At 47.1% G+C, this 24,633-nt stretch overlaps 1 protein-coding gene and 5 non-coding genes across 6 annotated transcripts in view; 2 read left to right on the plus strand and 4 right to left on the minus strand.

Annotated features, from left to right (window-relative positions):
- Positions 1-1,083: 1,083 nt before the first annotated feature.
- The window catches only part of LOC146196769 (uncharacterized), a 49,035-nt gene continuing 25,485 nt past the window's right edge, over positions 1,084-24,633 (minus strand). Inside the window, exon 6 of the mRNA XM_084597073.1 lies at positions 1,084-3,089. Coding sequence (XP_084453199.1) covers positions 2,055-3,089 — 1,035 coding nt within the window. The 3' untranslated portion in view covers positions 1,084-2,054. The remainder of the gene's footprint in view (positions 3,090-24,633) is intronic.
- Positions 19,003-19,076, minus strand: TRNAN-GUU (transfer RNA asparagine (anticodon GUU)). Its single transcript has one exon. It is a non-coding gene; the product is annotated as a tRNA-Asn (tRNA).
- On the minus strand, positions 19,168-19,241 carry TRNAN-GUU (transfer RNA asparagine (anticodon GUU)). The gene has a single exon. It is a non-coding gene; the product is annotated as a tRNA-Asn (tRNA).
- On the minus strand, positions 19,342-19,415 carry TRNAN-GUU (transfer RNA asparagine (anticodon GUU)). The gene has a single exon. It is a non-coding gene; the product is annotated as a tRNA-Asn (tRNA).
- Positions 19,710-19,921, plus strand: LOC146196773 (small nucleolar RNA U3). Its single transcript, XR_014706252.1, has one exon. It is a non-coding gene; the product is annotated as a small nucleolar RNA U3 (small nucleolar RNA).
- TRNAM-CAU (transfer RNA methionine (anticodon CAU)) lies at positions 22,995-23,067 on the plus strand. The gene has a single exon. It is a non-coding gene; the product is annotated as a tRNA-Met (tRNA).

The raw sequence follows: 24,633 nt of genomic DNA on the forward strand, positions 1-24,633 counted from the left end.
GGTCCTCCCACGAGTGACCTCTCAGTGGCGCCACTTGCCGGAGAAGAACCACCCATATAGCACAGGGCGGTGCCGCCGTTCGTAGCTCCTGGCACGAAGGTATATATATATTGCGAAGCCACCCGTGAAGACTGCGCAGAACGCACGGAGCTATAGCCGCTCTGTTGGAAACATCGCTCGACAATCTGAGATGGAAATCACCCGCTATATCTGGCGAGGACTCTCTACACATGGGCACAAAGCATGATACAGGCAGACCCAATTGCGGAGATGAAACTCACTGACTTTCCACAACTTGGTTGCTTTTTTTCCTCCCGGCCTGCATCTTTGAGACCGCTATAGAAATCTCAGCGTAAATTCATTTATTGAGTCCGGATTGAGAGAGCTTGTTCGCAGTGGTTACCTTTGGCGGATAGGAAAAAAGAAAAAGAAAAAAAAAAGAGGCTTCAACGTGACCATCATACTAATCTAGTCCTTAAAGGTCCAGCAATCGTTACCTTTACTTAAGTGTGTGCTTTCATTTCTCCCGGAAACTTTTCATAAAAGCACGAATGAACGTACAGAACTAATCTGCCCATTATGAAGTAATTTCTTGGTTTGTGCCACTCTTCTACGTTTTCTTATGACTGTTTCAAGGTGCGTTAGTCGATTGGTGGAATGGTGTACCGGTGCCAATTAAGTGAAAGTGGGTACGTGTCTCAGTGAATGAGAAAAAGTGTCGATAAATGTAAAAAGCGTGGGGCGAGAGGAACCCTCGACCATATAATTTGGGAGTGCGCTTACTCCCCAGGCAGGGCGCAAAACATTAGCAGTAGGGAAGCCTGGGAAACCTTATTGCGAAGCTCGGACCCTGAGCTCCAACTCACCGCCGTCCAACTGGCAGCAGAGGCCGCCGGCGAAACCAAACCGGCCAGCACCTAATGCGACCATCCCGTGCGGCTGGGCCGCTAAGTCCCCTCCCCCTTACAGGGGGGTGAGACAGAGCGGCCCAGGCGGTGTGGTCCTTCTCTGTTGGACAATAAAAGTTTTCAACAACAACAACAACTCGGTGCGACACAAGACGAAAACTCATGTTTCTTCGTAGCCCAAAACCACTTTATTGCTCATTTCAAAAAGAAACTTTCCAGGGCGTAAACGCCATGCATGCACAGACCGAATACACGCTGATTAAGACACGCAAGAAACTCATTAAGTAAAACATGTGAACATATGACATTACATAAACGGAAATGTCTATCAGTACATGTGTAAATGAAGGCAGTGGCTTCGAGTTCTTTCCTACGTCATTTTGTTCAGTGCAGTACTGTAAGATAAAACAAAACATAACTACTTCTTTATTTCTGTATCAAAAGCTTCCTTATGGCACACAGTGTTGTGAAGACTTTTATATATACGTTCCTTATTGTAACTGTTGTAGACGGGGCACAAACTTGTCTTCATATTTGTCAAAGATGTTGTTCTGTGACACTGTCGCGGACATAATGATGACGAGACTTTCTCGCTGTGGCTTTACGACGTTATTTGTTCATCAAAAAAGCAAAAGAAAAATTCTGAGGGCGATACCTTTCACGGTGGCAGGGGTATTTAACGTGTTGCACTTGTGGAAGGTCCCCTTTGACCGAATGATATAAGCGCGACAGTGAAATGTTGCTGCCACCATATACACTGAATGTGTGGCGGCAAGGGATAATCTGAATTTTGTGATTGTATGAGCTGATCGAGAGAGGACACATGCGGTTTGCCTTCCATGATGATGCACAACCTTATGTAAAAAATTCACTTGTATATGCGAATCTTGCTAGACAAAGCGAAAACTCTTTCGGGGTGATATTTCGCAAAAAGTATGTTGCACACCAGAAGACAAGACGGCCAGGCGCCCAGCCATGATTCAGTTTCTTTCGTCTCAAGCTACGTAGCGCTTGGCCCTCAATGCCTGCTCCAAAACAGAGTGCATATATATGCGAAAACAAATCGTGAATATTCACTCGTTGCCCTGCAAGCGAAGTGACGAAAATTTGATGCACTACCACCCGCAAATGTCTTTTCCAGAGTCATCAGTGCAAAACGAGGACCGCGAAGGCAATCACAAGGCACAACAGCAACGTGGAGGGCGAAGCAGCGCTTGGGGCCACCGCCGATGCGATGTAGACGTCGTAGACTACGGCGCCTGGATTAGAAGACTCGAAGAGGAGCGAGTTAGAGGGCACGACTTCATTGGGTGTCGGTGGCGTCGGCGGTGACGAAGGCCATTCGCGTGTCACTAACGGGCGTCCGGACTGCAACCGTTCACCGCTCTTAAGGTCGTCGTCATCGTCACTGTTTGAAGAGGACGTTGGAAGACAAGGGGCAGGCCAGATCCGCGCCGTCACGTTACGGCCGTTCGTCAGCCGGAGATAGAAGCAGCTTCCGTTGAGCTTAATCTTGTCTTCCTTTCCCCAGCCTATGTACAGACTTCCAGAGCGTGTCATGTCCGTCTTGGCGTACAGAAAGTCCCATTGCTTCGGAAGCACGATCCTGGCTCCAGGCCCTGCTAGCACAACCGCGCGCTTGCCGGCCAACGCTTTCTGCTGGCAGGAGTAGCCAATGCCTAGCGACCACTCTGGAAGCGGGCCAGCCATGGAATGCAGGCTGTGATGGACCGAAGACGTGACGGCAGCCTTGGCTTGGTCCAGGTCCTGCTTCTGGTCAGAAGGCAGGTCGTAATAGACCACTGACCACGGCAGGACTTTCCGAAGCTTGACCATCGCTTGCGTGCTCCATGGGTCACCCGGCGACGACCAGACGGTGAGTGTCGAGCCCGGGATTACGTCCAGGAGCCACAGCAGTTGCGGCATCGAGGCGGCCAGCATGGAGGCTCGCACGGGAAAGGTGACGCGCGGCACGCGGTACGGGCCGCACACTAGCAGCCTCGCCATGACCTCAACGTGGGCCCAGGTGTAAGATGCCATGGGCCGCGTGGTCCAGCCCAGCGAAAGAGTGGCCTGCGGGAAGCGGCTTGTGCACAGCTGTAGGAAGTGCTGAGCATCCACGTAGGGCCTGCCGCCGGGACCCTCTACAATGTCTGCATTCAGCCACAGATCGCGCAAGTTCTGCAACGAAAGAAAATATCCACATGTTATTTGAGATGGCAGCCAGGAGAGCGTTTCTCGGAACATTTTGTGAGCAAAACTTGTATACCAATAACAGCCACACAAACGCCGGCCAATAGCTTGTTGAAGAAAGAAGCATGAATCACGAAGGTCAGGGAATTATTAATATTCTTGCTAGCCTGTACGAGTGAGCAGAATTCAGTTAAGTTCAATTAAAAACCTTATTTCCAACGATGTGTTGATGGTCATAATAATATGGTGCCGACATCGGTTCCACTCATCGGACACGTAAAAGTTTTCTTCACCAGAGGTCTCTTAAGCAAAATATATGCGACGTGATAACATATTTTTTGTCATACCAGTACCGAATTCGTTCTTTTTGGCCAGCATGTACCTTGGCTCTTTTCCGCTTAACTGAACGTACCGCTAAGTGGCGTATACAATGAGTCTGTAAACTTGGACATAGATTGTTAGACATTCAGAAAACCGATGGGTTATGGCAACTGGACCAACATAAAATTTGTCATTGATAAAGTGGACGCCTTAAGCGCACTGGAAAAGTAAAGAAAAAAGAGCATACACCAGGAAGTCGACTGGACTCAATTGAGTGGTTATTTACCAGATATAATGAGATGAAATTCTAGCTGTTTCAAAAATGAAACGAATCGAAGAACCTTGCGTATATATCTGGGATAACTTAATTAAAATCATTTTTCCGGGACCTGTGCAACCCTTAGCCCGTGCACATTTCCATCAGCAGCTGCAGGCACAAATCTCGCTCAGATGAATGTAGGAACCCGTACCTACAATTACATCGCGAACTTCCTACACAACCGCACCGCAGAACTCCACATTGGCGAACTCATCAGTGACAAGATTACCCTGGGCACCAGAGGAACCCCACAAGGTGCAGTCCTCTCCCCTTTCCTCTTTAATGTCACCATGAGGGGCCTTCCCCCAATTTTAAACGCCATACCTCACGTAAAACACTCCCTATACGCCGACGATATCACCCTCTGGACCAACTCTGGTTCAGACGGGGACATCCAGAGTTCCCTCCAGACAGCCATTGACACTGTCCACACCTATGTGCAGGCGAACGGCCTCACATGCTCCCCAACAAAATCGGAGCTGCTTGTCATCCGCGACAGGAGAGTGCGCAGACCGGCTCCCGCAGCGCTTGAGCTCATCACGCTCCACATCGACACACACCCTATACCTTCCGTTCAGACCATTCGTGTCCTGGGCATGCTAATACAGAACAATACACAGAACTCCGAAGCAATACAACGCCTCCGCACCACAGCTCACCAAATAATCGGCCTTATTCGCCGCATCTCCACACGTCGTAGAGGCATGATGGAGGATGACCTCTGCCGGCTAACACAGGCATTCCTCGTTAGCAGGATAGTATACTCCTATCCCTACTATCACCTTCGCCGAAAAGATGAGGAGGCAGTTAACAGCATCATCCGCTTGGTGTACAAAGCTGCCCTAGGGTTGCCACAATATGCTAGCACACGACACCTCCTCCAACTGGGGATTTACAACACTCTTTCCGAACTTATAGAGGCACACAAGACAGCCCAAATTCATCGCCTCTCCAGGACAAATCACGGCCGTCTCGTCCTTGACCGGTTAAACGTCAACCCAATAGGCGATCCCCATCCCACAGCCCCCCTCCCGACATGTGTACACAGCCGCCTCGTTGTCAAACCACTACCAAAAAACATGCTCCCTGGCCGACACGACGCGCGCCGTCAACGCAAAGCCAGGGCACTCGATGAAACCTACCATACCGATCAACACGCAACATACGTGGACGCGGCAAGGCAAGATGCAACAACATATGTGGCCTGTGCTACCACGCCGCAATCTACACTGATCTCCGCCGCCACGGTCCGTGCCCCCTCCCCCACCGCAGCGGAAGAAACAGCTATAGCGCTCGCCATCGCTGACCCGCGTACGCGTACAGTCTTTAGTGACTCAAAAAGAGCAATTCTAAATTTCTTGGCAGGCTACATCTGCCTTCCTGCTGCACGCATCCTGCGCGGCTGCACTCCCGACCACAAAATTAACCTAGTCTGGGTACCCGCCCACGCGGGCAACTCTGGAAACGATGGGGCCGACCAACTTGCCCGAGGATTAACAATCCGGGCGGTCGGTCTCACGCATCTAGATGCACTCGCTGAAGCCCCCCAGACTTTCGCCGAAATTACCGATTTACACAAAGAGACGCGACGCCTTTTCCCGCCTCCCCACCCCGACCTCGACCGAGCACAAGCCACCCTGCTGCGCAATTACAGACCCACTCATTTCTTAGTCACTCCAGGCTATCACTAATTACTAACGGGGAATACGACCCCGCATGTCCAAATTGTAACAACGGAGAACCCGCCACTCAGGCGCACATCCTCTGGGGATGCGTAAATAACCCGCCCCCAAGGGCCCTCCTGCCAGCTCCCTCTGCGGAAAGCTGGCACCAACTCCTTACCAAGCCAGACAGGAACACACAACTTTCACTCATTTCGTGGGCCCAGGATGTCGCCCCCACCTGGGGGCCACACAGGACCCATCTGCCCTAATTCACAACATCTGGGGCAAATTAAGTTGTCTCTCTCTCTCTCCCCCCAAACCGATATGACCACGGGGAAGGTTCCAAAGCCATCATGAGCTATGAAGGAGGTTTCCGCTAAAGACAAAGGAGGCCGCCTTTTATAAAAGTTTCACAGTTAATGCCGACCGTGACATTCGCTTCACAAAGCATGTGCTTCCCAGCCAGCGTGACTTCAAGTCGACAAAGCTCAGTCGTAAGTGTACTGACTCAACTATACTCGGGGAAAGCCTGCCTTACTGTCTGCTGAGCTTCGATTTGCAACCATATATATAGAAGCGACAACTTTCGTGATAGCAAAATTGGTAAACGACGACGCAGAAAAACACTACTATGTGCAATCACGTCTAAAAAAAGAGAGCCGCTTCAAAATTCGTCTTGGGCTTGCACCTTTATATAGATATGAAAATGTACGGTCACGCGCACACACGTGCGCGAAGACTCAAACTCGTGCGTGCACTGAAATACTAAACATTTGCTAAGCAGACTGAAAGCGGCGGTGGTAGAAGATTCACATGTTAAATATACAGTCGTCATATTTTTTAATAATCTTGCACGAACGTCGATTTCCCGGTGCTGCTTCACCTGAAGGTGCAGGAAAGGAAGGAGGGAAATAGCATGCCCACAATTCCTGCTACAGAAAGCAGCGTCATATGGTAGACTGTTCTGAATTAATGAGAATCTACCTCTGCCTATCATTGACCATTACGGATCGCAGCAGCACGAAGCTGCGTCTAATTATTTTATCCGTTGCATATGGTGCAGGTGATGAAAGAGCGGATTTCTCAATGCGGATTTTCAGAAAATAGCAAGGAGAGATAAGAATGCCTTCCTGAGCATACAGTGCTAAGCGGTTGAGGACAACAGCCAATTAAGGAACACAAGAGCTCTGTATAAGACAATCAAAGATATCAAAGGAAGCTTCTGTGCTAAGCTGGGCGTGATAAAGGACAAACGAGGCAAGGGCCTCACTGAAGCCTGAGAGATAAAGAAGAGGTGGCAGGAATACACAGAAGAACTATACAAGAAGGACCCGAATGTGCAAACCCAACATAAGACGGTTGTGATTACTGATCTCGAGCCGGGCATCCTGAAGAGTGAAGTTGAATGGGCCTTAGCCAGCCTTGCTAAGAACAAAGCTAGCGGAATTGATGGCATTCCAGCTGAGTTGCTTCAAAATCTCAACCATGACGCTGTTAACACACTGCATACATTATGTCAGAAGATTTGGACAACCCTGCAGTGGCCACAAGATTGGAGGAGGTCAGTTTACATCCCCATTCCAAAGAAAGGCAGTGCCAAAGATTGTTCCAACTACCGCACGATCGCGCTTATTTCGCATGCTAGCAAGGTGATGTTGAAAATCCTCCAAGGTAGGCTGCAGCAGTATGTGGATAGGGAGCTTCCGGACGTGCATGCTGGGTTTCGCAAGGGCAGAGGAACTAGAGACCAAATTGCCAACCTTCGCTGGATCATGGAAAAAGCTAGAGAGTTCCAAAAACCCATCTACTTCTACTTTATTGATTATGCGAAAGTGTTTGACTGCGTAGATCACAGCAGGTTGTGGCAAGCTCTCCAAGAGATGGGAGTTCCAATTCACCTCATCTGTCTCCTCCGGAACCTGTATGAAGGACAAGAGGCCACAGTCAGAACTGGGCATGGTCTTACTGATTGGTTTCCGATTGAGAAAGGAGTGAGGCAAGGCTGCATACTGTCGCCCTGCCTATTTAACCTATATGCAGAGTGCATCATGAGGAAGGCCGGTCTGGACGAGTCTTCAGCTGGAGTGAAGATTGCTGGAAAACGTATCAACAACCTTAGATATGCGGATGATACCACTTTAATGGCAGAAAGTGAAGTGGAACTCAAGTCACTTCTGATGCGCGTACTAGAAGAGAGTGAGAAGTTTGGACTTAAACTGAACATTAAAAAGGCAAAGATCATGACGTCTTGCCCTATCAAGTCCTGGAGCATCAATGGACAAGAAGTGGAAGCTGTGACAGATTTTCTGTTCTTGGGCTCCAAGATTACCTCGGAAGGAGACTGCAGCCATGAAATTAGGAGACGCCTGCTTCTGGGAAAGAGAGCAATGGTTAGCCTTGACCGCCTAGTAAAGAGCAGATACATTAGTCTGCCAACCAAGATCCGTATAACTCGTGCTATGGTCTTTCCAGTTGTGACGTATGGATGCGAGAGTTGGACTGTGAAAAAGGCTGACCGCCGAAGAATTGACGCGTTTGAATTGTGGTGCTGGCGAAGACTCTTGAGAGTTCCTTGGACTGCCAGAAGATCAAATCAGTCGATATTGTCGACCATAAACCCTGACTGCTCATTGGAGGGTCAAATTCTAAAGTTAAAACTCAGCTACTTTGGTCATCTGATGAGAAGAGAGGAGTCGCTGGAGAAAGATTTGATGTTGGGAAAGGTTGAGGGTCGCCGGAGAAGGGGTAGGCAGCGAACGCGATGGTTAGATGGCGTCCTCGAGGCACTGCAGATGAAGTTATGTGATGTTAGGAAGATAGTGAGAGACCGGAAAGCGTGGCGTGACATGGTCCATAGGGTCACGAAGAGTCGGACACGACTGAACTGAACTGAACTGATGAAAGAGCAAACATTTGTGTGGACAGTCAAGCATGCCCAAGAAATCACTTGTAGTACGAAAGAGTATTTGTAGAGAGCTTTTTACATCGGATAATTAATTTAGCTTAAGCGATCTTCATCACTTACCAGTGCTGCGACAGGTCTGTTCTTATTCCCTGTCTCCTGTCACAGCGCTGGTAAAAGTGATGATGAACCAATTAGCTCAAATTTCCGTCTTGCTGTTAGTTTAAGCGAGTGATTACTCAATAGCCTCCAACCAAGGCAAGCCATACAGATAGATACAAAGCAGAGTTATAGGACTCTCACTGAAACTGCATAACTTAAAAAAAAAAAAATACTCCTTATACACGAGGTTCGAACCTGAAACCACAGCTGATACGAGGCAGTCCATTTACCAACTGAACTAACCCGGAGAATTATATGTATTGCTAGAGCGAACTGACCAAGAACTCGAGGTGAAAACGATGTTGTTCCGAAGTTTATTGTAATCCAGCGAAGTGAAGTACATTAGTTATAAGGGGGTAATCACATAACAAATAATTGGAACAAACACCACCGGAGCCTTTCGGCGTGCTTACAACGTTACACGTTTGCGCTGCTCTAAGAGCCATAAACACGCAGCAAATGGAACTATCATAGCAACGCTATCAGAACACGGTGGTAACACTTGCTTCGCAGGCATTGTTTCGCGCGAAGCAGAACAGCCAATCGCACGCACGACGCTCTCTCCAACAGCATTATCGATGAGCATGCTCGTGCTCTCCTGATTTCCTCTCTGCATGTGCTTCGCTTCGAAGCCGCTGCACAATGCAATAGACAAACGCGCAATATTATTCAAACACCGGAAGGCTGTGCAGTCATGAGATTTATGAGTGGGAACACTGGAGCGTTGGCAGATAGCGATACGCAGCGGCTTTTATTCGCAGTTGGGTGGAAAGGGTTTTTCTGTCGTGCTCGCTTCTGGTAAAGGACGCATTCCATTTCACCTTGTTTTTTGTTTGTTTGTTTTTTCCTGAAATCGGCCGCTGCATATCCCCACAGGTAGGGCTGGTGGCTATATGTATGTACCAAGTGCCTCTGCGTTCACGCTTACTAATTCGGTGACCGTGCGCACATTCAAGCCTGTAACGGTGATTTTTGCAATCGGCTGCAACGCAGACTGGAAGGCTTAGTTTCTCAAACTGGCGAAATTCTTTTTTAACACAGAAGCCCTCGAATGAACATTTCATTAGTGTCAGCCTAGCGAGCGAGGATATGAAGTGTAGTCCTAGACGTCGAAGCACGCCACATTGCCAGTCACCTATGAGCACATGATCTTCAGCACTTTTGTGACGGTGAACTTCGTTGCGAAAAGCTGTCTGCCCTCTGTCTTCCGCCAGTCCTAATAATTGAGGTCTTATCCTTTCTGCAATACATTCTTGCAAACACTTGTAACCTCACTGATAGACATACCACCTGGGACGTCAGAGATGACAACAAAGTCAGTAGTATCTGGGCAAATTATTATCACTGAAACAATCGCCAAAGAATACGGATTCCAATGAGCTCTACGGTGACAACTTTAAGCTATCGATCTGCAAGAAAATGCAAGAAAACATTTACTAAACCATCTCAAATGAACAGCCGTGGCGTGGCGGCACACACAAAGAAGCACCCTCACCTCGACGGGCGCGCTCTCCATGTCCACGAAGGCGCTGTCCAGGACCTCGCTGGATTTGAAGTCCAATTTGAGCGTCACGTTCCGAGGTGATCCACACACTATGCGCAGGAACTCCCTCAGGCTCAGGTCCCACGAACGTACAGGAGGATGGGCCATCACGGCCATGCCATCCGCCTGGCTCACGTCTGCCTCGACGTACGGAGCCACGCGACCGCTCAACGCCTGCTCCAGCTTCCAGCGGCTGTTGGTGGCGTGTGACCACTCGATAAGAGACAGGTCTTCGTCGGCCATCGTCGCTCCCTTGGTCGGTGGCGACGACCAACCCAGGACCAACAGCACCAGCGCGAAGGCGATTCCAGGTCTTCTGTCGAGGAAACAGTCCACCACCCCAGCCGAGGTCCTCCAGAGCCCCATGGTTCTCGCCACGGACACGCCGCCGCCGCCGACGCGCCCCTGCCCAACGCGCTTTACTCGTCGCCCGTTGCTACGACCACGCACGGGGGCTGCCTCCAGGAAGCGGGCTGGCCGCGTGGGCTCGCACTCGCTGTTATCGCAGAGGCCACGCGACACAAGGCCAATATGGGAGGCTCGTCCCTCTTGTTTGTCGTTGTCCCCCGTCACCGCACGCGGGCGCCTCTGGTCGCTGCTGCCCCGATCGCGCTTCGCTCCCGCCGGTCCGCGCTAAATTGCCGCGCTGATGCCACTTTCCGTGACCCACATACACATGTCAATTCTTGGCGCCGTCTTGTTCCTACGCGCGTTTAGTAACACCACTGGGGACCCGCTTCAATGATGACGACGCCGACAGCGGAGATGAAGAGGAGGAGGACGAACAAGAGAGTCGGCGCCGCGCTCTTCCTTTGCGCGCTTCAGTCGGGATCGAGGGACGGTGGCTGTAATTTCTCGGCGGATGCGTCCAAGCGCGTCTTGGGCACTCGCGCCTTGCCTGATTGAGTTCGGATGGGCGTCCGTTCGGGCAGCTAGCTCACTGTCCGTTCGCAGGGAGGGAATAAAAGCGCGTGCGGACCTCACAGTTGAAGATTTCTAGACGAACATGGAACCCCGCGCTCGCCTCATAGTCTATTGAGTTCAACCATAGCGCTCTGTCCGTTGGACGTGGCCCAAGGCGGCTATAGCGACTTACATTAGATTGAAAGTAAAATATATGTATGTCCTGAATTTGTGAACAATTGTGAAAAGATATTGAGCTCGCTCATCTGAAAGGCTCAGGTGCTTTGTAATGTCCTCGTGGTGGCGGCTGTAAGGATATCCAGGCAAACACGTGAGCTCTAAGGTAATAAACTTAGTACAGCGTGTCGCCAATGAAGAAACAGCGTGAAGAAGCAAAATCTGATAGCTAATAGATCAACGACTGCATTGAGCTAATATTCGCTGAACGGCGCATGACATTGGGGCTAAGGGTTGTCCGCGATGAAAAGGAAAGTGACTCGTAACATAAACAGGAACAAAGAAGGAGGAGGATGGTTTTTATGATAGTTGTATTTCAAATTATGATAATTCCATTTAAAAAAAAACAGCTCATACACAGCTTTGCTGAAGACGTTTAAACAAATACTGTTATCTTATCCGTTCTCTGACAGGGAAGATATATACCAAGGCTTTGATAAGGCTTCGATGCACTTACTTTTAGGACATGTATGGATGAGAAGGCTAAGGTTAAGCCTAACGGTAACACTATCAGTGAAACAAATTGATTATCAAACAGTAACAATAAAGCCTACTCGAGATCACCGGACAGGTTGGAACACAAGGTAAGCAAGTAACTTTTAGCCACACCCGGGTTTACACGGGAAAATCCCGACTCTCTTGCTTAGTTAAGTGGTTTAATAAAGAAACTGCGCATCTCTCCGGAGAGGAATTTAATTTTGAGAAGTTACTACGTTATTTTGATTACATTTAAATTACTTTGGCTCCCTGGATGTGTTATAACAGTTAACACGCACCCAGTCGTGATTGCTTCATCTTTCTCTTTCAATTTTCTCAGCACACTTAGCAAACAAACGATGTAAAATACTAGCCGCAACCAACATACGTGTCACTCTGATTATCTATAGAGCAAGCTGCAGTATGACAACAAAAGACTTGGGAGCAAATGCCAGTTAACTGGTTCTGCTGAGAGATCGCTGCTTCGCGTCCGAACATTGAATGCCGTTAGTATTTTTTGAATAGATGTACGTTTATTTCTATTTTCGCCACGGCAGCGTTTTAACGGAGACGAGGGCAACTTTGTTTCCACGTCTGTATACCCTAGCCACTAACAAGGGAGCAAGAAAAGAGTACTGAGGCGTGTCTGGTGAAACAAGAGTGAAAAAAAAAAAGAAAAGCATTGCGAAAGAAAGCAAGAGAACTACGTTGGCACTGTCCGAAAACACATACATTCAAAAAGTCTAGTTGCGCTGTCAGCCAGTTCCCCCGTGGAGCGCCTCCGGAGCTCCGTTCAGTGCAGCAGCTGCTCTCCAGAGGAGGGCCTCTTGACGAGGACCTGGAAGGTGTCCAGGGGTGCTGGCAGTGGTTCCCGCCCGTCGCAAACGTGGAGGCGCGCGGACCCGTTGCCGGGTCGCAGGATAGCACCCAGCAGCAACCTGCCCTCCGGCGGAAGCGAGTGGCTGCGCCCGACGAAAGCGTCTCCGACAACCACTGGCGTAACGCCGGCAGAGGCTGGCTCGGACAGCAGCTTGCTGCTGCCGTTTACCCACTCGAAGATCACTCCTCGGGATTCGACCAGGAACTCGAAAATAAGCGCCACCTGCACGAGCATGTGCGCAGCGAAGTTCACTCCCAGCAGTGAACCATACGTATTTGCAAACGGCCTAAAAAGTTTTCTATTTCGAGGCTCGGCCATATCAGTGCAAAAAATTGGTTGCAAGGAAATCGAAGGCGCAGTAAATGTCTCAGATCTTTGTGGATACCTCAAGGGCGACATGAGGGAAAGGAAGGAGGTGGGAATGATAAGAAAGAAAGAAAGAAAGAAAGAAAGAAAGAAAGAAAGAAAGAAAGAAAGAAAGAAAGAAAGAAAGAAAGAAAGAAAGAAAGAAAGAAAGAAAGAAAGAAAGAAAGAAAGAAAGAAAGAAAGAAAGAAAGAAAGAAAGAAAGGGAGTAGACAGAATCTTCATTGTTTAGGAGGTCGTCACTCGAACCACTTTGCTCTAACCAGGCCACTAAGCGAGCCATACTTGGCAAATATCATCTGTGTGTTAGCATCAGTTTCTAGAAGGGAACGATAGCTCAGGCTGTAGGGTTTGATCTCGGAGCGTCCAGTAGAAAAAGCAGGGCAATCCCAGAGTAGATGAGATATGCCGCCGCGAGTTAGAGTCGTACAGAGGCCTCTTCTTGTGTTCCTCTGCTTGAAAGACATCGCGAAGGCCTCTTGCAGGTGTGAATTGCCTCCCGTGGTATCAGGTTTGCATCCGCGGGCTCCTCGCGAATCGGCGCAGAGTTCGATAAGTACGATGGATACTTTGGAAATATTGTCGCAGCGGAGTCAGGTTAATTACTATTTTGTTATTTGAATCTGTGTACTACGTCGTAGACCGGAGATACTTAGGCTTAAAATATAGCTCACACACCTGCATGCACGGAACATGAAGAAATGTTCTCTTTTGAGTACCTCTTTTCTCCCGGCTGGCGCGCGGCTGATCCCACGGCGATCGCTAGTGCTAGTGCATGATACTTATCAGTGCCGCTATCGCTGATAAGTGTCATTTTATGCCGGTTAACTGGTGCCAGCTGTACTAATTATCACAGCTGATCATGTCGTGTTTTGAACTGGTACCATTTCGCACGCATTATGTCATTTAAATGTCAGTTAGCATAAGTTAAGATCACTGAATTACTGCGTATTTAGATTCGACAATAACCGTGTCGATTGACATGTGACATCTCACCTTGGCATCACGCATAGTGCCGATGCCCCCAATCATTACGGTGGATGACCAGTTTAAATTTTATCCTCCAGTCGTCGTCGGAGAACGAGAAAACGCGGACCTTCTGAACACCGTCACAATTTTCACGCAAGTTCGGCACACAGCAGCGGTCCATCCTGTGCTGAAGACACTTTCACTTCACAGCACTCATACGCAGCACACAGCTCACATGCACTGGCATGCTCAGGCGATATAGTGTTGCTGCCCCCGTGTCGGGACGGACGAGCTATAACACAGCAGAAAACCAAGCCCTAAACCAAGATGCCGCCGTTTACTATAATAAAGTAATAATAATAATAATAATAATAATAATAATAATAATAATAATAATAATAATAATAATAATAATAATAATAATAATAATAATAATAATAATAATAATAATAATAATAATAATAATAATAATTATGTAATTATTGCATAAAAATAAAGAGCACTGCAGAATCTACATTGGAGTAATGCGAAAGCACGAATGCTGCTGTTGGTTGCTTCTAGTTGCTTCCAGTAGCTTAATTCACTTTTTGTTTGCCCATTTTAGTCTCTGGTACCTTCAAAATGCGCGCTAATCTCTTCCTATGCCCTTTTTCGGCTTTACTTCCGGCTGCGTGACGCCACATCCTTGACGTCATATCCACTACTGCATTCGTTTCTCTCTTTCCGCTTTCACTCTCACCTTACTCCCTTTCCTTACGGCGCGGTTTAGGTTCTAGTTCAGGTGCCCCGCCGGGGTGGTGCAGTGGTAAGACGCCCGACCACTGTGCCGGAGTACCCGGGTTCGAACCCGACCTCGGCGGCTGCGTTTCGATGGAGGCGAAACGAAGAGGCGTCCGTGTGCTGCGCGATGTCAGCGCACGTTAAAGATCCCCAGATGGTCGAAATTACTCCGTAGCCCTCCACTACGGCTCCTCTTTCTCTCTTTCCACTTTCATCCCCACCTTCCTTCCCTTACGGCACGGTTGCGGTGTCCACAGAAAACAAGTGAGACAGTTACCTCGCCTTCCCTTCCTATAAATAAATCAGTTAAATCAGTTAGTTCAAGTGTCCACAGAATAAGTGCAGCAGGTACCGTGCCTTCCCTTTCCTGTGAACCAGTTATTCTAATTAATTATCTAATTAACTTATTGACCTAATTATTTTTTCTGCAGCAACATTACATCAGCCTCTATCGATTGAGATCACTCATTAACCTAGCTCTACCTCTTCTCAATTACCTGCAACTGCTGCGGACACGATTTTGCGGACGTGGTCTGCGGACACGGTCTGCGCGGACAGAAATGTGAACATAGCGAAGTAACGAAAATAATAATAATGAACAATAATTGGCTCACGGGAAAGGAAAGACGCAGTATGTCACACTTGTTCTGTGGACACCTGACCCCGCGGGTACACTCCGGCACAGTAGTCGGGCATCCTAACCACTGCTAGGCCACCCTACCGCTGGGAGACAGTTCCTGGCCCTATGGGACTGGGACGGCAGGTCAACGCCGCTTGCGGCGGGGGCTAGCCTGCCACCGAATTTTTATCTGTTGCAGGCCGTCATTGCACCCGCCACCGCTTCGGTGGTGGACGACGGCTGTTGCGGCCCGCGTCTTTCTTTCCCCCTTCCTTTTCTTCCTTCTCTATTTTCTCTTCTGTCTGCACGAGACAGCGGAGGTGGCTCAGCTACAGAGCCAGTAGCAGGCCCGTGCATTTTCTTTTTATTTCCTACAGCCACAGTAACAACAACAACACCCTAGCACTGCACCCCCGCGGCGGGCATCACTGCGCTAGGCAGAGCTGGTCTTCGCGTGGCACTAAATTTGACCTTCAGATGACATAGCCTTAAGTGTGGGCGTCCACGATTACATGGCGTCCATTCAAATGTATACTGCGCCTTCCTTTCCCCAAAGCCTAACTTGAACGAGGGCAGCCCTGTGTTGTGCTTTGTCAGTAACGTAAGAGATCCCCAGGTTCACGAAATTGCTCCGAAGCCCTCCACTAAGACACCCCTTTCTCTCTTTCCGCCTTCTCTCCAACCTTCCCCCCTTCCTTTACGGCGCGGTTCAGGTGCCCACATAAAACGTCGATGGAGGCGAAATGGAGAAGCGTCCGTGTGCTGTGCGATGTCAGCGCACGTTTAAGATCCCCAGGTGGTCGAAATTACTCCGTAGCCATCCACTATGGCTCCTCTTTCTCTCTTTCCACTTTCACTCCCATCTTCCTCCCTTCTCTTACGGCACAGTAGAGGCGTCCACAGAAAACAAGTGAGACAGTTACCGCGCCTTTTTCTTCCTAATAAATCAATCAATCAATCACATAAAACGTGACAGATACTGCGTCTTTCCTTTCCTGTAAACCAATTATTATTAATATTATTAAGAAAAACTATGAAAAGCCGCCGAGTGAAAAGGAGCTGTGTATAGAGAGGCAATCGCTAAAACACACAGCTTTCCACTTTCTCTCCCACCTTCCTCCCTTCCCTAACAGTGTGGTTCAGGTGTCCACAAAAACAAGTGTGACGATACTGCGCCTTTCCTTTCCTATTAACCAATTAATATTTATTATTATTATTATTATTATTATTATTATTATTATTATTATTATTATTATTATTATTATTATTATTATTATTATTATTATTATTATTATTATTATTATTACGCTCTATCACCAACTTCAAGCCATGCCGCGGGATCGTTCGAACACAAAGTTTTCACTCTGTCACTTGGTTCTAGCCATGCTTAAACCACCCGGTTTTTGGCCTCAAATTGTGCGTTAGCCATATTTAGATTGGTCACGCGTATGCAACACTCCTTAGTACTTGCACCCATTAGTAATGCTCACCTTGAAATATAAGCAAAATCATGCACTTATTTTTCTGTTCAAACAGTTATAGTTACACGGGGTTTTATGGCCCATAAGCAAACTATGGCTGTCATGCGCCAAACACAAGGTTAGATGCGTAAACCATCTGAAGTTGCCATAAAAAATAGCTTTCTTGAGAAATGTTAAAACAAATAAATATGCTCAATTACATGTTTTAAATGCAGTGCTGGATGAAATTGGGAGCGTTGACTGTAAAATGAAGTAAAATATTTTTTCTCGGGTCTTCGAGTTTTGCACACGTGATTAAGACGTGGTTTACAGTGAGCTCATCAGCACACAACTATCAAGCATTCTAGTCTTTCTTCTTTAGTAAAAAATAAAAAATAAAAAGGAACTTTCCGTAAGTTGCTGAGTTCCAAGAACAGGCATTGCCCGTCGCGAAGGGAGTGAAATCCTACCAAACGTTTGAAACACATATGACATCATCAGCATACTGGAATGGGCGTCAATGTAGGCCTATAGTAAGACATCAATATATTTTTTTAATATTCTTCATAAAAGCGACTGCTGATCCCCGCGAAGCGCGGAAAGTTATGAGCGATAACACCGGTGTAAGCGCGAGCTCCATGCCTGGTTGGTGATTTCCCTCCCAAGTATACACATGTTTAGTTTGTGTTATGTTCGGCCAAACTAAATATCTTATTGCCACTTTATGGTCGGTGAATGCGAAGGAAAAAAAAAAGTCATTTCCGCCTAGTCGTTTAATCCAGTCGCCTAAGCTGTGTTACGAGGAAGCGTGGATTTTCTCCGCTGCTAGAGAGAGAGAGAGAGAGAGAGAAACAGCAATGGGTCCCGAAGTAGAGCTACATTAAACTTCTTTCGGTAGCATCTCTCCCGCAAACCTTTGATTGCGATAGAACGTATGCCATCCACGGTAAGTGTAGTGCAGAACAGCGAGTGTGATGCGTTTACCGCACTACAACCAGCGGCATGGAAAGTAACAAAACGCGTTTTATATACCACATAACAATATTCATGCAGCGCGTGCGGATACTCACAAGTGCACTTAAATGAAGCCAGTAAAACTGCTTTGCGATTAAGATACGGCGACCTTTTAACGCGTTATATATTGCGATTACGTCAGGGATACCGATGTACCTGAGCGATCACGCCACTGACATGCCCTTTGGAGCTGTTTCAACACGGATAAATTCAATGCCGAACAAGAAGCTCCAAAAGCGCTACATGTGATGACATGTCATTCGGGCCTTTGAGAGCGCTATCGGTCAGCGCTCAAGTACGATTAGTTCGGAAGGGCAATAAAAAAAATAAAAAAAAACGACAACTAATTAGTGCTTGCTCGTTCTCACAAGAAATACCAGAAAAAATATGCTTACGGTCAATTAGTACAATATCGAGGCCTGTCAGTGAATGACGCCTGTCACTTCCGTCTGCGCAACATTTTGCGTCGCTTAGAGCGGAAGAAACACGTGCCGCTGATCGTCATCGATCGTTTATCGCTTTTCACCACGTGAGATCTTAACGCCATTGAGAAAAACACACAAAACCGAATCCTCGGCACCACGCCGCTTGCAGGGGAATATTTTGCCGACCAAGCCAAGCCACGTGGCGGCCGTGACGTCGTGAATAGGTCGTGCTGTGCGATGTCAGCGCACGTTAAAGATCCCCAGGTGGTCGAAATTACTCCGTAGCCCTCCACTACGGCTCCTCTTTCTCTCTTTCTACTTTCACTCCCATCTTCCTCCCTTCCCTTACGGCGCAGCTGAGGTGTCCACAGAAAACAAGTGAGACAGTTACCGCGCCTTTCCCTTCCTATAAATCAATCAATCAGTCTCGTGAATAGGTCAGGAGAGGTCTATTCATTTCATGCTTAGGTTTGATACGTCTATCTAAAGAGAAGGCGACGTCCGCTGTGTTTTTTTTTTATATTTGCAACGGTTGTGACATGTATGGAAAGCGCGTGATCCTTATCTACATGTAATCTCCCTTCCTTAAACCTGACACCGAAAGCGGCCCTTACAATGAACGAGGGAAAAGGCATCCCTTTAACCACGTTTCTCGATGACCTTGGGTAGCGTGCATGACTCGGGACCCAAAGGTAATAGGTCTGATTCCGACCTAATTACGTTAACTTTTTCAAAGCAATTAATGCACTCTAAATTCCTTGTAATCGATATTTTTACATTCATCCCGTTTGTTATGACGACTATTATAAAGGCGTTAATCATGAACAAGTACACCGTAAAAAAGAAAAAAAAAAAAACCAATCGCCCCCGGGAGGGCTCGAACCTCCAACCTTTCGGTTAACAGCCGAACGCGCTAGCCGATTGCGCCACGGAGGCGGGACTACTGCCACTGTTGCTAACGGAGATGTGGAGCATTAGGCCTACCGTAAAAAAAAAAAAAAAAAGAAATAACAAAAAAAAAATTAATCGCCCCCGGAAGGGCTCGAACCTCCAACCTTTCGGTTAACAGCCGAACGCGCTAGCCGATTGCGCCACGGAGGCGGGAGCTCGAACCTCCAACCTTTCGGTTAACAGCCGAACGCGCTAGCCGATTGCGCCACGGAAAAAAAAAAAAAAAAAGAAATAAAAAAAAAAAATTAGTCGCCCCCGGGAGGGCTCGAACCTCCAACCTTTCGGTTAACAGCCGAACGCGCTAGCCGATTGCGCCACGGAGGCGGGACTGCTGGCGCTGTTCCGAAAAAGCAACGAGGAGCATTAGGCCTGGCAATCGAGCCAAGTGTCTCTTTTCACTGTATCGAGTGTTGTTTCTGCCATTATTTCAAATATGCAATGCATTATTAAATCTTTCGAATTACAGTTCAAGGTAAACGAACCGCGAAATTCTAATATATAAGGAAAGCGGTTGAATAACACTTTACCTGCCAATTATTTTAAATCTTTTTCGCACTATAACTTGCGTACCGTATGTGGCCGAACGAGGTAGCTATGTGTCGCGACCGAGTGATGATCAAGATCATTCTTCATAGGATCATTTCTATAGGATGATTGCCGAATCGCAAGTCGCGATCTCGGAACACACTCAACCACGATGAGGAGTTGAGAGTCTTCGTCTGAGCGCGAAGCCGGCTATGGAACCGTGTGCTCACACTCGGTTCCTGCCATTGATGACCGTTCCTCGGGCTTAACAGCCCCTGGGAGGGCGAAGACTCAGTCTGAGTGGTTGAGTGTGCTCTTTTAATCAAGGCTTAAAAAAGACCTTGAACGTGTTCATATCGTTAGTGTCTAACTCAGGGGCGCTCTGGGAGGAGGGCTTAGTTTAAAAATATGACGGTTACAATAAGGGATTGCATTTATGCACCAGCTGACAAATATGGCAGATTGGCATACTCGTGTGACTGATGACACACCAATATTGTTTGAAGTCATTCGTGATCACACTTCGACGAGACGTTTCTATCTGCTGTCATCGGCGAAATGTGAGATATACTGCGTCTTTTCTAAACTAATTTCAAACGCCGCTGATTCCTACTGTATTACTGTCGTCGGCGAAATGTGAGATACTGCGTCTTCTCTAAACGAATTTCAAACGCCGCTGATGCCTGCTGTATTGCGTGACTGATGACACATCGATACTGTTTGCGTTTGAAGTTATTAATGCGAGAGCTTACTTCGCTATGTTCACGGATTTCTGTCCTCGTCCGCAAAATGATGTCCGAAGCAGTTGCGAGTAATTGAGAAGGAGTAGAGGTTAATGAGTGGTGTCAATCGATAGAGGCTGACGTAATGTTGCTTCCGAAATAATAATTAGGCCAATAAGGTAATTAACTACAGGTCAAACAGGCAAAATCGTGTCCGCAGCAGTTGTAATTGAGAAGTTGTTGAGGTTAATCAGTGGTGTCAATTGATAGAGGGTGACGTAATGTTGTGTACGAAAAAATCATTATAAACGTGTAATTAATTAGAGGCAAAAAATGAAAAAGTAAAAGCGAAAATGGTCTCATTAGCGAATTAATGGCTTGGCGCCGCATTGGAATGTATCAAATACTAAAATAGTTGATTAAATGTGTCAGTATGCAGTTAGTGTGACGTCAAGGACGTGACGTCACGCAACCGGGAGTAGAGCCGGAAAAGGGCATAGGAAGGCATTGGCGCGTAATTTGCAAAACCGTGCCCGCAGCAGTTGTAATTGAAAAGTCATAGAGGTTAATGAGTGGTGTCAATCGATAGAGGGTGATGTAATGTTGTGTGTGAAAAATAATTAGGCCAGCAAGTTAATTGGGTAATTAATTAGAGGCAAACAATTAAAAAGTAAAGGTGAAAATGGCCTCATTAGCGAATCGCTTGGCGCCACACTGTGAATGAATCAAATACTGAAATAGTTAATCGGTGTCAATAAAGTCTTCTCTCCCTCTCTTTTTTTCTTAAATCAGTCAATTAGAGTGACGTCAAGGATGTGACATCATGCAACCTGAAGTCGAGCCAAAAAAAAAAGGGCATAGGAATTGGCGCGCAATTTGAAAGTACCGAAGACTAAAGTAGTTAGTTAAAACAGTCAATTAGGGTGATTGCAAGGATGTGACGTCACGCAACCGGAAGTAAAGCTGAAAAACGGCATATAAAGGGATTATAGCGCAAATTTGAAAGCACCGAAGACTAAAATGGGTAAACGGGTAAACAAGAAATCAATTAATGTGGCATCAAGGATGTGATGTCACGCAGCTGAAAGTAGAGCTGAAAAAGGGCATATGAAGGGATTGGCGCGCAATTTGAATGTACCAAAGACTAAAATGAATAAAGAAGTGAATTAATGTGACTTATTTATTTATTTATTTATTTATTTATGGCGCTGGGTTTGCCACACGAGTAGGATGTGACTTAGAGGATGTGACGTCGCGCAGCCAGAAGCAGAGCAGAAAAATGGCATAGAAAGTGACTGGCGCGAAATTTGAAAGTACTAAAGACTAAAATGGGTACCAACAGCAGCATCCGTGCTTTCGCATTACTCCAATGCAGATTATGCAGTGCTCTTTCGTGATCACACTTCAACGAGACTCATTTCGATCTGCTGTTATCGGCGAAAATTGAGAGATATTGCGTCTTTTCTAAACCTGTATCGCATGCCCGGCGGGGTCAGCTTCGTGTATGCCTGAATCGCCTGGTGAAGTCATCGGTCACGGTGACTTCATTACTGCGAACGAATTCGGCTGCGCATAATAGACGGAACCTCCGGCTTAAACGGCATAAACAGCATCGCTGTTAAAACGTTCCATCGTAGTCGATTAGCACAACTTTCAAGATTAGCTTTCACCTTAGCTGATTTATGGGCACGTGTTTTGAAACCCTCCGCTCACAGACTCCTTTGTCACCTCGTGCACTGCCCACAAACGAGGTTAGCGTGAGGGGAGACCTGTCAGTCAACCACTGTTGTATTCTTCCTGGGAAAGAAGAGAGAGGCATTCTTTCTTATTATATGCGTAGATCCGATCTCCGAAAGCGCGGAATGCTTGCCTTCATTTTGCTCTTCGTGTTTGCAGAGCGTCGCTCGGGGTGCAACACAAAAAGGCAGATCACGAGGTGCGAAGTCCCAGTCGCCCTATAAAATTTTTATTATGGGCAAGTTAGAAACCAGGTACGGTGAGAGTAGGGCACTATTGTAACTATTGCTGCAAAGCCAGTGCAAAGTTTATATTTGCTGGGAGGCTTATATTCAGCGACTATTTCGCGTAAAATTGGTTTTATGGGAAAGGAAAGGCGCATGTATCTGTCACACTTCCCTGTCGTCCAAATGCCTCGCATAAAGACTGAGCTACATGTACGCGAAAACTCACGCGAACGCGACGGAGGCACGCGTTGCACGAAGTGTTCGCGCGAGTACAAATGCATGTGTCGCTTGGCTCGCTGCTCGGATCTGCCGAAAAAATTACGGCACACTTGGGGCGCTTTGTCGAAGTGGTGAAAGGCGAAAGCCGAAAGCCGGAGTGCAGCATTCTGCTACGCATTTGTTGCGAATGTGGTGGTGAATGATGCTTCGAGTAAAGAGGGTGACTGACTACTGGTTCACATTCCTCCCTTCCTTTTATGGCATATGGTACATGCGTACGCGGAGAATTGTGACAGATACAGCGCCTTTTCTATCCTGTAAATGAGTTTCAAACGCCGCTGATGGCTGCTGTACTAACGCCTCTTAGACATCTGGGTGTGCTTCTGTTTGCTGTGTCGTACGGCAGCCGAGGAAGCGGCAAATGAAATATTTGGAAAACACAAGTATAACCGTAAGCACCGCCAGCGACATCCGCCTCGGTAGCGCAGTAGGCAGCGCGTCAGTCTCATAATCTGAAGGTCGTGAGTTCGATCCTCACCCGGGGCAAGGCGGTATGTTTTTTTTTTCTTTGGCTTTTTTTTTTATTCTATTCAGTGACGCAGCACTGACCATTTTCTATGAATGCTCGACTTAATGACATTCTAGTCGAAATCAAGACGAATAAATGGGCAGGACGTGTGATGCAGCTAACACAGGATCATGCTAATTGGATGAGTATGAAAGCCTTTCGCCCTGCAGTCCGGCTATTATGATGATGATGATTACTTTTTTTTTTTTTTTCAAGGACTTCAGAGCGGCTAAAGAAGCCCTATTCGGAATGAGCGGCGATGACTGAACGGCTCAAGGTTCGCAGCGATAAACCTGGCGGTGAAACGTTGTTGGATGTATTATTATCTGTCTCCCTCTCCTAATATGTACAAAGCGAATTCCTTAAAGATATCTTATCGCAATAACTTACGCCATCTAGTGCTGTACAGCCATGTTTAAGGTCTATTATTCGTGCATGTGCGTCAGCGGTGTTTGATAAAGATATGACTGAATGAACCGCATTTGCACCTAAGCCAAGAGCTAACGTTGCCTAGGCTTGCCTAGGCTTGCCTAGGCTTGCCTTTGGAACACGTGGTGACGATTCGGAATCGCGCAGACGATCCCGTTGCAATGCACTTTGCTTCGAATACAGAGTTGCCGCAGAGGCGTTTAAGCACACTTGCGTGGGAAGGAATGCTTGTTGCTACTGTGGCAGAAAAGTTTTTTTTTTTTTAATTACATATATATATATATATATATATATATATATATATATATATATATATATATATATATATATATATATATATATTACTTCAGCGCCTTCTATGCATGATGTCACGACTGTCGACGACAAAAACCTCACCGATCGGCGCGGAGACTCATTTTCCAAACAACAAAGTCGTTTCGTCCGGGAAAGGCAAATTTTATGGCACGTTCGAGTGACATGCCCTATATCAAAAGAGTTGCATGATTTGAGAGCATTTATACGCGGTCGACGCAAAGCGACGAACTGAGCGAGAGAGTCGTTTTTATACATATGCTCCCCGGTTAGGAATCACAAAACGTGCTAGCAGGCGTCTCCTAATTTCATGGCTGCAGTCTCCTTCCGAGGTAATCTTGGAGCCCAAGAACAGAAAATCTGTCACAGCTTCCACTTCTTGTCCATTGACGCTCCAGGACTTGATAGGGTAAGCGCCGGCGCCACTCTAACATTCCCATTCCTTCTCTCCCTCTCTCTCATTTTTTTTTAATGGACTCATTATTAGAAGAACGCCACCTGCGATGTCGCAGACAGCGCCCCCATTCGGTGCTGTGAGTTTTCTTTTTGTCGCGGTGTTACACGTGTGTGTTTTTCAAAAGCTGACAGGCAAAAGTAAATGGTTTCTTTTAGCACAGCTAATTCATTGCTAGCTTGGAAATATTCGATATTGCCTAAAATAACGCGGCATGTTGCCGAAAACCAATTTCAGTCAACGGTATAGCATATGAAAGAGGGGCATGAAATAGGGCAAGTTGTGTCTTCTAACTATACGTAAAGAAAGAGAATAAAAAATATTAACAAAGAGCGTTGCCTCTCAAAGC

This window comes from Amblyomma maculatum, chromosome 3 (genome assembly GCF_055883805.1).
Source record: "Amblyomma maculatum isolate TAMU_Amacu chromosome 3, ASM5588380v1, whole genome shotgun sequence".
NCBI lineage: Eukaryota > Metazoa > Arthropoda > Arachnida > Ixodida > Ixodidae > Amblyomma > Amblyomma maculatum.